A 15,347-nucleotide genomic window follows, 5' to 3' on the forward strand; every position below is an offset into this window, starting at 1 on the left:
TTTAGAAGAGTTGCCAGTAATCATGTCATCATGTAGTCAAAGCTAGGTCGATTGAACAATAATATAGCAGTTTTGTATCTGAGTGAGAAAATAGTTTAATAGTATAAATATAGTATTATATAATTTATATATAACACCCATGGGAACATATTCATAACATATTGACATGTGTTTATGTTAAGATGTGTTTAAGTGACTCTTAAGGCTTTCCAAATTTTTATCCAATAGAGGAGTCAGAGGAGTCAGAGAGCTATTACAAAGATGCAGGGAAACCTTGCACACTGCTAGCCCTGTTTCAGTCCCCAGCACTGCAGATGGTTTCCTTTTTGTGTTTGAGCAATAGAATTCTACATTTACATAATATTATCATAAAACATTGACTACTAAACAATATGCGGAATAATATATGATATAAAGTTTCTAAATACATTTGGTGACCTTTTTAGTCATATGGTAGTTTATCTTTATGGATAAACAGGAGATTTAGTCTATCACAACATTGATAATAATAATTATCCATGAGCAGCATTTTGATTTTTATAATTTCTATTTTTTCTCAATAGAATCATACTTTTTAAATTATGGAACTCTTTCCATGATTTCTCATGTACATACATTACATAAAGCATATAGCACAATAATCTGTTGGCTAAATCTGAATGGTGAATGCATAATATTTATATATATGTTATACATAAATTATACTATGCTTTATATATCTCTCCATTGAAATATTTAGTCATCTTTTCTCAACTTTGACTACCAAATTCTTTTGTTAAATTCAATAAAGATAATAACTTATCTAAAGACTATTTCCTATATGCAAAAAAATTATTTCCTTTTCCATGTTTTCTGAAAAACAAGATTTTGGTTTTCTTAATCAATTTTGATATTTAGTTCCTTATTATTTTGAGCAGTCATGATGTTTCTCCTGCTTTATTAGTGGTTTAACAGTAATCCCCTTAAATACTTTAACACTTTATTTTATTATTTCCTATATATGTCTTTTGAGTACATTATTTTCCAAATAGTCAATATTAATCTATCTAATTCTTCCTATCTAAAAGATGGCAATGATTATTGTAAAAATTATATTTTTATTTAAAATGTCAACATAAATATTAATTGTTAAAATGAATGCCTGGGGGCTGAAGTGATAGCAAGTGGTAGGTTGTTTGTCTTGTACATGGCCTTCCCGGGAAGAACGCGGGTTCAGTCTCCAGCATCATATATTCCCCCACGCCTGCCAGGAGTGATTTCTGACCACAGATCCAGAAGTAACTCCTGAGTGTGGCCCCCCAAAAAAAGAAAAAACAAAATAAAATAAAAGTCTCAATTCAGCCTTCTAGAATAGCTTGGTTTGATAATGAGAAATCATAATTTTACATATGTTAGTGCACTCAGTTTGCTAGTGCTTTAATTTTCTACACCAATACCTATTAAATAGAGTGAAGTATATCTGGTTTTGTTTTAATTATAATAGTTTTACCAGGATTTTGTATCAAGGTTATATTGTCCCTATAAGACAATGTGGATAGAATTTCATCCTATCTATTTATGTAAGAATTTCTATAACATTATGTTATTTCTTCCTTAAATTTTTTTGATGAATTCACTAATGAGCTTCTTGGGTGTGGGGTATTTTGTGGGTATATTTTAATTAATTCAATTAATTAATTAATTGAATTCTTATTCACAAGTCTAATTCTTATTGAGTCTACTGTGTTTTAGTAGAATTTCACCTTTTCCAATTTACTGATAAAGATTGTTCAAGATCTCCCTTTTACATACATGCTCATTGTCTATTTTGTATATAGTGATGTCACCTTTTTTATTCCTGACATTAATGTTTTTTAATCAATCTTGCTCGGGATTTCTGTTTGTTTTGGGGTCACATCCGGCAGTGTTCAAGGGTTACTCCTGGCTCTGCTCTCAGAAATCATTCCTGGCAGGCTTGGGGGGTGGGGGGGACCATATGGGATGCCGGAAATCAAACTGGGGTTCGTCCTGTGTTGGCTACATGCAAGGCAAATGCTCTATCATTGTGCTATCACTCAAGCTTCCTAGGGATTTCATTTTTTTGCTTTATTTTGATTTGAGGCACCCAGCAATGCTCAAATACTTACTTCACGGTCTTCACTCATGAGTCAATCAATCCTGGCAATACCTGAGGACCATATGCCATGTCAAAGATTAAACTGGGATCAACTGTCTTACCTCTATCCTCTCTCAGAACCTTTGATTTTTAAATTTCTTTCATTTTTTTATCAAGCTAACTTTTAATGATTTCTCAGTTGATTGGTTGATTGGTTCTTTATATTATTAACTCATAATATTTTTACCTCCTCCAACTTTTGGGAGGTTGTTCATTCTAATACTTTTTGAGATACATAATGAAAAAGTCATTTTCAGTTGGCATTTCTAAGATTTGAAATAGGTTTTGTTAACATCCTACAAAGGCTGATCATAAATTTTAAAATGTTTCTTTAAATTTTTACTTACTCTTTAGGGAGAAGACTATTATTGGATATTTAATATCCAAATATTTTTACATTATATTTACAGCCATTTTTTTTAGTTTAACTCCTCAGTGCTCAAAGAACATTTGGTTATTTTTAATCTCCTGAAATGTTCTTCCTGAGATATTAAGACAAATCATTTCTTTGCTACTTAATGAAGGCTTTATTTAAAGACACAGATAGGATATTATCTGAGACCTTGAGTTTTTGTAACAGAGTTCATTATCCCTCAACATCTGTTTCCCCATCTGTACAGTAGTCAGCAGACTCTTAAAGCATCAGATAGTAAACAATTCAGGCTTTGAAGGTCTATATTGTATCCACACAAGTCTGCCATTAGAGAGTAAAAACAACCAGCACCATCAAGGGAACAGTGGAGTGTTCCAATAAAACTTTAAGAATTAGAAAGTGTGATGGCCCCATTTTGTTGGATGTGTTGTTTCACTCCTGCTTGGTCCTGCTGACTTTCTGAAATAAAAGGGTTGTGGTCTTGTGACTATGCTGGAAAAGAGGATGGAGGTGGAAGTCTCACTCCAATTTCCAGGAATTATTAATTATGCCTTTTCCTTACTTACACAAGTATGATGATGTGGGAGAACTCTAATGGTAGAACTCTCACCAGACACATGGACCAGTTTAGTAAGTCAATCAGTGGAATTCCTATGAGACTCTCTTGTGGAAATAATTATTTAATGGCTTCTAACTCTACCCACAAAGACATGGACACTCAGTATTGTTACACTCTCCCACACCTCCTCATTCTACCTCTTGAATGTAAAAGTAGAAAAGAGTTTTTAAGGGCTCTAACAAATTTCTTGGGAGAGAAAGTCCCCCTCCAGGCTAATTATTGTAGCTCCTTGATGGATCAGAACTTAATGGAACATTGTGATGTTAACTTTTGAAAGGGTCCAAGACCATCATGGAGAGCCAATAAAACCAATTAAAATTCTTTATAATTAATTTCTGATCTCTTAGAAACTAATGGGGTTCTAGAGTTATTATTAATTACAACTAACTCCTATGTTAAAATTCATATTAACTAAACATGTCTACTTAAGATGTATTAATTGTTAAGCATTAGTATCCCAATTCTGTTCCTAGAAAGCATTTGAATGGAATAAATGTATGACTCATAATTGTTTCAGTTTAGCACATTCTTTTCATGATAAAAGTAGGCTTTTCAATATGAAACAATTCTTAGACTTTTTCCTTTCTTAAATAAGGTGAATATTGTACTTGTCAAAATTTTGCTTATTAACAGGGAATAAAGTCATGAATACTCTGGCTCCTATTTTTTAAAGACTCTGTGATTACCTCTGCAAGATTTTGATTAATTTGAAATACTTTTTTTTAACCTAGCAGACTTAATTTAAAAATATTCTCTACTGAAAAGTCAAATTAACCTTAGAGTTGTTAAAAAGCTCAGGAAACTGTTTTTGTCTACACCTATCAGGATCAAAATTCAACTGCTAAGAACTGAATATTATACTTTTTTACTACTTTTATACTAATAGCATGTTTTCTTATGTAAACTTTATATATTCTATCAACTATAAAAGGGGTTCTCTTAATGTAATAATTTACGCTACATGATAAAAGTTGTTAGCCTTCTTAATGGGTAACAGTTGATAGTTTCTCAATATATGTATCACCATCATATTATTAATTTACCAATCATAGAACTTATATTAACAGTTGTATTTTATAAAGAGACAATTGAGAAGAAGGCTGGAAGGACCAGCCCAACATACGAAGCTTACCACAAAGAGTGATGAGTTCAGTTAGAGAAACTGACAACTATCATGACAATAGTAGTGAGTGAGAAAAATAGAATGCCTGTCTTGAATACAGGCAGGGGGTTTTGAGGAGGGAAATGAGGGGCATTGATGGTGGGAATATTGCACTGGTGAAGGGAGGTGTCCTTTTTTATCACTGAAATCTAACTACAAACATGTTTGTAATTATGGTGCTTAAAGATATTAATTTAAAAAAAGAATAGAAGATAAGAAGCTGGAGAGATAACACAGCGATAAGGCGTCTGCCTTGCATGTGGCTGACCAGGGACAGACCTGGGTTCTATTTCTGGATGGTCCCATGAGCCAGGAGTAACCCCTGAGCACTACCAGATGTGGCCCAACGCCCCCAAAAAAGAAGAGAAGGTAATTTTTGTGTGTGTGTGTGTGTGTGTGTGTGGCTTTTGGGTCACACACAGCAGTGCTCAGGGGCTACTCCTGGCTCCATGCTCAGAAATTGCTCCTGGCAGGCACAGGGGACCATATGGGATGCCGGGATTCCAACCGATGACCTTCTGCATGAAAGGCAAATGCCTTACCTCCATGCTATCTCTCCGGCCCTGAAGATAAATTTCTTAATCTGATTAAATGACACCTACCAGAAATCTCAGTAAGCTTCTCACTTACTGTTTTTTAAAAGGCAGAAATAAGGTATGAAAAAAATAATGCCCACTAATACTTCCCAAGTAGTCTGACCCGGATTGCTATCTCTGTGGCATCCTTATAATGAGGAGAGGAGTCAGATTTCCCCTTCTGCATGAGCCACAGCAGCCCAACATCATTCCCTACACCCTCTGATAGAAATGACTCAGCTCCTTGACTTAACCTTATCAAGCTGTCAAGCCACAAAGTTTGTTTCAGATATATAGATCCTGGACTATGTGTGACATCTCAAAATTTCATAGTTGTGTCAACCTAGTAATATTGCAGGAAATCTGATGAGAAAGTTACATAGTAAACTATTAAGCTCCCTGAGCCTAAACAGTAATAGCAAAGGCTGAACTAGCACCAACCATAGCCCAGTAAATCTTTAGACACTGATTTTAGTAACACCATTGAGAGATATAATAATCATTTCAAATTGGTGCCTGTTGACCTAAGTTTTCATAATTCCATTTGCCTATATACAAATTCCATTTGCCTATATACAAACTATATGAAGTAAAATTGTGCCTACAAGAAGGCAGACTAGGGTGGTAAATGGGAAACTGGGGACACTGGTAAAAAGAAGGTCAGACTAGTAGTGAAATTGGGGTTTGAGCATTAAATGCCTGAAATGACTATAATAACTTGGTGAAGCACAGTGTTATGATAAAAAAAAATTTAAGAAAGAAAAAAAACAGTTGTATTTTAAAAGTACAATTTTGGGGCCAGAGTGATAGCATAACTGTAGGGCATTTGCCTTGCATGCTGCCAACCCAGGACAGACCCGAGTTTGCTCCCTGGCATCCCATATGGTCCCCCAAGCCTGCCAGGAGTGATTCTGAGTGCAGAGCCAGGTGTGGCCCAAATACAAAAAAAATACGATTTTATAAAAAGGCATCAGCTAATTCAGTCATCATATATGAACATAGTAAAACATGGAAGTGTTTTCCTCAGAATCTATGAAATTATTGTTGGAAAAGCAAAAAATATAAATGGTGACAATATGTATACACAGTTGAATTTAACTTCATTCAAGAGTTTTTTTTTTTACTTTTTATATGTAACCACTTCCAACATAGTTCCTGAAGACCAAAATCACTTAAATAGTTCCATTTTGCATTCTGATCTTTGCATAATTTCATTTTATTCAAAACTAAAAATAAAATAATATAATTCAGTATTTAATTAAAATATTATATAACCTATGGCAATGGTATTGAATGTGACTATCATTAATTGCTTAGATAAACTAGGAGTTATATTTAAATGTCCTATAATAAATAATCTTTTGAATGCTTATAGTAAATAAACATTCCTTAGTATTTTGAATATCAAAGTATTTTACCTATATTTTTTTAATTCAAACTCAGTAAAGTTCAAGGGCATCCAAGTATGAAATAACTTGTGGGGAAATTCACATTGTGTTCTTAATGTGATTTAGTTGGGGAAAAGGACACCAGTTCAGAAAATAGATCATTGTCTTTAGTAATTTTGGTTCAAATAAAGATACTAAATATTGAACATAGACTCATTAATGTACATATAATTTTCCCAAAGCTTGTAAAGGGAGTTCGCATTATAAAGCACATTAATTTCCGTTGGCTATCTTATCTGCATTTTAATATGCTTATTATATAAAATTCTTATGGGAATCATAGTTAAAAATCATCAGAAAATGCACTGGGCTGAACACATGGTTTACATTCAAGAACCCCAAGTTTGACCCTCAGCACCTTGTGAACCCCGACACATCACCTGAAATCAACCTCAAGCACTAAGGACCACTAGGTGTGGCCCCCAAACAAACAAGCTAACGAAGTCCAGGAAAAAGGCTAAAAAATGAAGTGAGAAGACACTTAAGTATTTAGGGAAAATATAAGTAGGCATTTTTATAAACAATAAAAAGCCACTGAGAGTAATGCAGTGACAAACTATCAGCTAAGTAAAAAGGAAAGTTTATTTTAGGAGGAATAGGGGATATTTAGCACAGTAATTGTCTGTATTAAAGTGAGGTCTATAACTGCTTAAAGCCAGTATTTTAAGGGTATTCTTGTTAAATGGGAGGGGTCAGGGGCCAGAGAAGTGTTGCTAGAGGTAAGGTGTCTGCCTTACAAGCGCTAGCCAAGGGAGGACCACGGTTCGATCCCCTGCCGTCCCATATGGTCCCCCCAAGCCAAGGGCGATTTCTGAGCGTTTAGCCAGGAGTAACCCCTGAGCATCAAACGGGTGTGGCCCAAAACAAAAAAAAATTTTTTTAAATGGGAGGGGTCAGACTTGCTGCTTCCCAGTTCATGTGCCTGGTCCACCTTTCCAGACACTATGGCAATGAATCTAGCCAAGCATCATCATCATTTAATTGATCAGATTGCGATCTTGGCCATGGCAGCTTCAACTAAGGAAGGTGAAAATTGAGCCTTTTTATACTCTGATCTCTGTATTTTCTTGGAACACAATTACAAGTCCTGAGCTGAAAAATATTCAGATTTTACTTTTCTTAACTATTAAAATGATTATTTTCTAATATTTATTTTATTAGTGAAGTAGTTCTATTTATTATTTAGAGAAATGTGAGAAATTCTTTCTTCATTTTCTTTCCTGGGATCATTGGGGGAATACAAACATAGAGAATCTGGATCGATCTTATTCACAGACTAGTACCCTAGAGGTGAGTAAACACAACCAGAAAGGATCCCAACAGGAAATAGTAGGAGGGAAATATTTATTCTGCACCAATTATTCTGGTACTGGGAAATAATCACTTACAGCCAAGAGAGGAGGGTTTTCAGAAGAAAGGCACAGACAGAAGGTTGTGCTTGGGCAGGATTGACACTGAGGAAGAAGTTAATAAATATTTGCTGAATAGAATTTGTCAGCTTTGGTGAACTGACATTTTTCTCTCCTCTGCATTAGAGGTAAATATTCTTCTGCACAATCAGCTTCTCATGCTTGTCTGATTTTCCCTGAGAGGAACTAATGAAAACATTTCTAGTGAGAAAATCCACCATTCAATGACAGTTATTGATATATCCTATAATTACCCCCCAAAATTTTCTGCTGGTGAGATTCCCATTCAATTAATGGTTCATACATATTACTAAATAGAATTAGAAAGATTAAGTAATAAAGCTTCAAGTTAACATGTTTCCCAGATGTTATTTGGAGGTGCCTAAATGAGCAATTTTCAAAAAACATAAGCAGTAATTAGAAATCTTTCATAATTTCTTTCTGAAACAGCACTTGAATTTTAATTCTTTTGTGGGGAAAAACTTATAAGGAAAAAAACTATGTCAGAACTATTGACATTTTTAGAGCTTGACAAAAATGGAGTATAATTAAAATGAAATATTTGTTGTATAAATTAAACTGCAATTAATTTGTTTCCTTCTGCTGCTTGAAAGCTAAGATTAAAAGGATGTTGTTAGCTGACTCCCTACTGGGAGACTGTTTTCTTTATTTTCATAACACACATTATTCTATACAGCCTCACAGCCAAAGAGGAAACCAACAAGTTGAAAGATCATTTGTTGAAATGCTCTCCACATGGAGATAAACAGCTTTTAATGAAGCAAGATAGTAGTACTTTTCATTGGAAGATTTGATGTCTAGTTGATTCCAAGGATAAGATTTGGACTCTCAGAGCCATTAAAATGAGTAGAAATTCGCTTTTAATCTTCCCTGGCTGTGCCTTTTTTGTAATTGCCTGGTTTATTGTTTCAGGGAGTCTTTACTTTTTCAAGAGTTAATTAGAAAAGGCACAAGCCTTGTTATACAGAGCTTTCCCTTCCAGCTAAACAAAAATAGCCAACACCGTCATAAATCTCCCAGCATTTAGATACCCTCTGTCTGCACTTCTTTGCCTTTTGGGGAGGGATGAGGTACTTTATCTCCCTTCAACAAAAACCAAAGTGAGTTACTATGGAAATCCCAGTGTTCCCACCGCCAGGAGCCCTGGCCAGTCGTCAAGTCAGATTCCCCATGAACTATTCAATTGTCAGTTGCTTTTCAACATGAGATGCCATTTGCAATGCCCATGAAAGAAATAGGACACTGCCATTCCTGGTCCTCTGAAGCTCTCCAACGGTGTCTCTTGGCCACAAGATATAAATGTCTCAGTGGGATGCCCCTGTCCACTGTACCGCTGGAGCTGGTAATGGCATTACACACAGAGTCACCACATCATTAGGATAAGCCAGTACCCCTGGGAGATGAGATATCAAATGCTCATTTGATGTACAGAGAGGTGCTCTCTTTGGTACTTTCTATCACTCTTTCTGTCCTGCCTCTTCTCTGTCCATCTCTCTATTTCCCTCCCCACTTGCCTTCTCTTTTTTTTTTCCTTTTTTTTTCTTTTTCCCACTTTCCTTCTCATATCTCTCCTCTTTGCTGTCCCTGAGTGCTTTTGATTCAAGCAACAACAGGTAGAGAGGAGCCTGGACCATGTACAAAGAAAGCCCTGGAAGAGGAAAGTTGTCAAAGTTTAGAGTAGACCATGAGTATGATCTCCATGAAGGGTCAGCATCTTCCAGCAATTCATCAATTCAGAGTGAGCAGGTGGAAGGAAACAAAGCTCAACCTTTAAATGAGTTCATCGTGACTTGGGGCCATTTCTGATTTTTTTTTCTATTCTAACCAAAGTCTCTTATCTAGCCCTCATTGTGCAAAACCCAATGAAGACAACTTAGAAATAATTGATCTCTGGCTTGTAGCATTTAGTTATTCCCTCTCCAGAGATTTTCTCAGAATCCTCAATGATCTGCCAATGTGTTATCTCTGTTTTGTTAAGTAATGTGTTGTATTTCTGCATGCCACATTCTGGTTCTCTTGTAATTATCCTTTTGAAGTGGGCCCCATTAGTCTTTCTGACATTTTTCTCTGGGCATTCCTGCAGCATGACACGCCACATAGGGGGCTGAAACTTGGTCTCCACTGCTAGTTTCAAGTGTATTTGACCCTTTCCTGAAAGGGTATAATACAAAAAGAAAGTTTGGTTTGTGAAAATAATGTTACAGGCATCATCTACTTTAGGACCATCAGCTATAAAATACTGTGAACTGCATCCAGGCGGATACATTATTTCCAGAACTTTCAATGGCATGATGTTCTTATTGTTCTTAGTTGAAATTAAATGGCCGGATTCCCCCTCCTGAGGTTCCTTTGTATTTCTTTATAACTTTATTTTCTGATGACTGCACTTCCCACATGCCACGGTATAGCGACTTGATCAAACTGGAGGAAAATCTCATGATTCAGTCTTAAGTTTCCACAAGCAGCCTTTAGTTTCCTTTCTAGTAATGGAAGTGAAGATCAAAGAGGGTCATGAATCAAATGAGAAAGATGTAACTATTAAGTGAATGAAAAATAATAAAGTATAAAAGGACTCAGTAGAAATGTAAATATATAACAATATTTTAGATGTTCTTACATTGAAATTTAAGCATGTGTATACTATAAAGTGAAATATAGTGACTTTTGAATTATGCAACTATTTAGGATTACCTAGCTCCATTAGTTCCAATACCTGGCTCCATTAATTCCAATAGTTCAGAATACCTGAAACTTTTTTACATCTTGTAGGGAAGGGGTAAGGATTCAGATCACAACAGATGAAGCTCTGCTCTGTTCTCTGGCTCTGCTCAGAGAACACACCTGGAGATGCTCAGGGAACACACTCACTGCTTGAGATGGATCTGGGATGGGTTGTTTGCAAGGCAAATGCCTTCACCTCTAGACTCTGCTTTCCAACATTGGACCCTGTCTGATTAGCAGCATCAAAGCTGGTGGTTTGCGGGCTCAGTGTTTCTGGTCCCTCTAAATATCAAGATAAACAGCACAGCTGCCAACTTCAAGCAATCTTACAGCAAGGAGGTACGTGGCCCAGGAAATTTGCTCTTTGTCATTTTGACTTGAGTTTGAAAATGGACCTGGGCAATATTCCAAGTCAGAAAGCTGTTTCCTTCCAAAGATGCCTAAACTGTCCCAAGGAAGTCATTCTGGCAGTGGCATATTTGTGTTTGGCTGCACCTCCCAAATGCAGAAGCCGTCTGCTCTGGCAAGCTGGGGCCATGGCATGGCAGCATTTCGAGCTTGATCCTTAGCAATCATTCTTGATGAGGTTATTTTTCAGAAGCACTGGATCTTCCATCCCCATACTAAAGGGGCAGCTCTTGTCATGACATGAGTGCAGGAAATCACTGCCCAGGACAGACACACATGCAGGTGTCAGAGGCAAAGTTCGAACCAATTTGATCCAATAGCAGGTGTTTCCCCAGACAGTAGTTGTCAGGGAGACTGAGGCTATAGTCACTGGCTGACAAGGATTAATTGACTAAGAATGAAGCTTTAAGGGCTGGCAAGATAGCTCCAAAACTGATGCATTTGCCTAGCACATGTGAAGCCCTGAGTTTGATATCTGGGACCATCTCCTGAGCACTTGCTGTTGTCATCCTGGTGACCCCTCAGTACTGCTGAGTCATACTTCAAACTCAGGCTGAGTATTGCCAGAGCACTGTGGCTAATGTTTATTTCCTGGTATGTGTGGGCCACCATTTCTTTAGCCACTTCTCCAATTCCTGGGCTCTTGGGTTGTTTCCAGATCTTGGCCACTGTAAATAGATCCACTGTTATAGCCACAAAATGCTAATATCTTCACAGATAAATATTATTGGACTCTTAATGTAAATGTTGAGACGTGTCATCACCGAGTCATACAGAAACTCAGTTCTTCATTCTGGAGGATGTTTCCATGTTGTTTCTTAGATTGTAACCCACCAACAGTGGATGTGGGTTCCTTCTCCCCATATATACTTCACTGTAGACACTGATTGCTTTCATCCTTTTTTCAAATATAAACATTCTTTCTGGTAAGAGGTGATGCCTTCTTTGCATTTTAGTTTACATTTCCTTGAAGATAATGCAGAGTCCTTTCCACCCAAACTCAGTATCCACTATCTGCTCTCTCTATGTCAGAGTCACTGCAGGACAGAGGAACTCTCGTGTACTTTAGTATCTTTTTGCTATATGTGTCTTTTATGTGGGACCCCTCTCAAGAGTTGGCAGTGGGGTGGTGGTACTTTCCTAGATCATCTTCATTTTAAGAAGAAAACTATGATCCCCAAATATCTACATTAAGGATCTCTCTCCCTTCTAGAGAGAAATCTAAATGTGCAGATACACTACACTTTTGTTTACCATTTTTGCTCAGTGATGATTTATTTCTTTGCCTCTCCAAGGACTTTGCCTGTTGCACATGCATGAAAAATACTGATTTATTTTCTTCAACCAACACTGCTTACAGATACAAATACCCACATTGGGGCTGGCGCGGTGGCACTAGAGGTAAGGTGTCTGCCTTGCCATTTCTAACCTAGGACGGACCGAGGTTCGATCCCTGGTGTCCCATATGGTTCTTCAAGTCAGGAGCGACTTCTGAGCGCATAGCCAGGAAAACCCCTGAGCATCACCGGGTGTGGCCCAAAAACAAAAACAAAAACAAAAAAACAAATACCCACAACCCTCCCCTAAATGTGTCTTCTCTAAATTCTGAAGTCAGCCTGATTGTGACTCAGATCCAGGTTGCAAACCAGCCCCTCCCACTGTCCATTAAGCATGATTCTTTGGGGTAGATTACTTTTCTTTTATTTGTTCAATCAGTAAATACAGTGATGCAGAGAATAGAACAGAGTTTTTATCCCCTATATAGCTTATAATCTCTAATAAATATATAGTATATAATAAATTTCTGAAGCTTCAATTCAAATATATACTTGTCAGAGAGTGTTCATTGCTATGAACAAAATAACTGGTTAAAATTACAGAAATTTTTAGGTGTTATAATTTTTTATATTGTGGAAACAGTATATCTCTCACACATGCAGACTACCACCTGTCTAAATGTATGTGATCACCCCCACCCCACAGGGTGTGACTTTCTAAACAGGTGGTGATGGTGGGGTGTCTGTGTAGAGATGGAGGAGAAGAGGGAAATAGCAGATGCATGAATGGAGGCAAGCTGGTCTATTAGACGCTCTGAGAGGCAACATGTTTAGTAAAATGTTGTTAGAAATAAGAAACTGAGGATCGGAGTGGTGGCACAGCCGTAGGGCGTTTGCCTTGCTATGTGCTAACCTAGGGTGGACACAGTCTGATCCCCTGGCATCCCATATAGTCCCCCAAGCCAGGAGTGATTTCTGAGTGCATAGCCAGGAGTAACCCTGAGCTTCATCGGGTGTGACCCAAAAACAAAAAACAAACAGACAAAAAAGAAATAAGAAACTGAGGGGAATTGTAGACAGAAATAAATATTATCACAAAAGAAGCCAGAAACATGATCATGTGATCCTGTTCAGGGCCCATGAGGTCAAGGTGAAAAAGGAAATAGCTCACTGAGGATAAGTGCCTGTGTGTGACCTTTCCTTTTCAGGCATGGGCCATTTCCAGCCATTCAAATTCTGTATTTAAGAAGACTTCTGTGTCAATGATAGTTGGAACTGATCACTCTGAATAAGAACTGGGTGCTTGAAAGGTGATAGTGAAATTTATGGTATTCCTTCATTAACAGTGCAAACCACAGTGTCTAAAAGGAAGAGAGAAAGAAGTAAAATGCCTATGATGGGAGTGAGGGAACAAGAGACATTGGTGATGAGAAATGTGTACTGGTGAGGGGTGGTGTACATTCTATAACTGAAACTCAATCATAAATAATTTTGTAACTATGATACTTAAATAAAGTAATTAAAAAAAGAAAGGCCTCTATGTATTCAGTTTCCAGCTGAGAAAACTTGCCTGTTCATTAAACTGGATTATCTTGAAGAGAGTCATGTGAAATATAAGCATGGGTAAATGCTACCTACCTTGCAGTTTGGCCAAGTACAAGTCACAGTGTCATAAGCATGTCAAATAGTAAGAACTTTGGTCATCAAATTTTTTTCCTCCTAGGATTTCCAAACCGTGCTCCAATCATTTGAGCTCTTCTCCAACATTGGCAAACTGTATTCAAGGGCTGGATCCATTATATAAAGGTATGCATTTTTGCTAAGTACATTCAAATAGGACTAAAACCTCAAATGATTGCTTCAGATCTCAAATAGATTTAAACCAGCTACAGTAACATTTAGAAAAATGAAACCAGGCTGTCTTCTTGTCTAATGAATCTTCAACATTCAAAAATTATGAATTTTGTTTTGCAGATCTCTGCTCCAAAACCTCCACAATGTTGATAGAATTGGCAATAACTGAAGTGCCCCTTCTTTTTAATCAATCCAACACATAAGCATTGTACAGGACAATGAAAATAATTGATGGTGTCCAAAAATAAAGCTGTTTTAGTACTAGATTATGCATTATAGCTTAAAATACTGTGTTTATGATGTATATCATTTGAAGTATAAATTGTCTCTGGGGAATTTCTAATAGGGTCTGGAATCTCTGATTATTCAAATTTACAGTATAGAGAAGAACAAAAATGCCCACAGAACCTCTCAGGGAATGTTGGATTTAATTGCTATCGTGTTTTAGAATAGATTAAAGTCAATGCTAGACTAAGAAGCATTTTTAGCCAAACTTACAGTAAGGATAATAAAGAGCACTAGAGTTTAAGGGAAAGAGGCAGGAATGAGAAATCTGCTAAATAGAATCAACAGACATCCTCAGTCACCAGGAACACAGGAGCAAATTCTGGTTCATGGACAACTCAGAGTAGATTTCAGCAACTTATATTTGTTTAGGGTTAAGGATAGGTCTGTTCTCCATTGTACACATTCTCATACTTCAGCTAGGAAGTCTGTATGGTGAATAAGGATAGCAGTTTGCACCTGTAAATGACTTGCAAGAAATACATAAAGAGAAATGTGAAATATTCTGAGCTAATGGAAAAACATATATGATGCCAATTGGAATTAGCGTTCCAAGGACTTATAACAGATTGCTACCCATTGCAGCATTTATTTAGTGCTCTGACTCCCAATATGAAGCCATCCCAATAAAATTTTTTCTCATTTGTCTGTGTTCAAATTTTAATGTAAAGCTATGTCCTGTTTATAATGTAAAAGCTTGAAAACAACCACATTCCTCATTAATATAAGCTATGTTCAATGAATAATAATAAAATGCCTGCAGTGTGTTTTAAGGGACATAAAAGAACACACTTGTGTACACATATTTACATGGTATATGTGGAAAAGTATCAGAAAAATGTAATGGTAAATAATCTGAGGAAGTGGGGATCTTTGGAGAAGAGAGTTCACTGCATTCTCATTCCTCAAATTTTTTCTATTCCACAAAACAAAGTAGTCCAATGAAATCCTCAAATAGAGAAATGGCTTGCTCTACTCTGCCAACTGCAAGGAAAAAACAGCTTGACTTTATTCTATTTAATCATAATAATTTGAGACAA

General features: G+C 36.7%; 1 protein-coding gene across 1 annotated transcript in view; it reads left to right on the forward strand.

The window, feature by feature from the left end:
- Positions 1 to 13,972, forward strand: part of SPATA17 (spermatogenesis associated 17) — a 134,183-nt gene extending 120,211 nt beyond the window's left edge. Inside the window, exon 10 of the mRNA XM_049769538.1 lies at positions 13,892 to 13,972. Coding sequence (XP_049625495.1) covers positions 13,892 to 13,972 — 81 coding nt within the window. The remainder of the gene's footprint in view (positions 1 to 13,891) is intronic.
- The last annotated feature ends 1,375 nt before the right edge of the window (positions 13,973 to 15,347 follow it).

Source organism: Suncus etruscus, chromosome 3, assembly GCF_024139225.1.
Source record: "Suncus etruscus isolate mSunEtr1 chromosome 3, mSunEtr1.pri.cur, whole genome shotgun sequence".
In the NCBI taxonomy this organism is placed as follows: Eukaryota; Metazoa; Chordata; class Mammalia; order Eulipotyphla; family Soricidae; genus Suncus; species Suncus etruscus.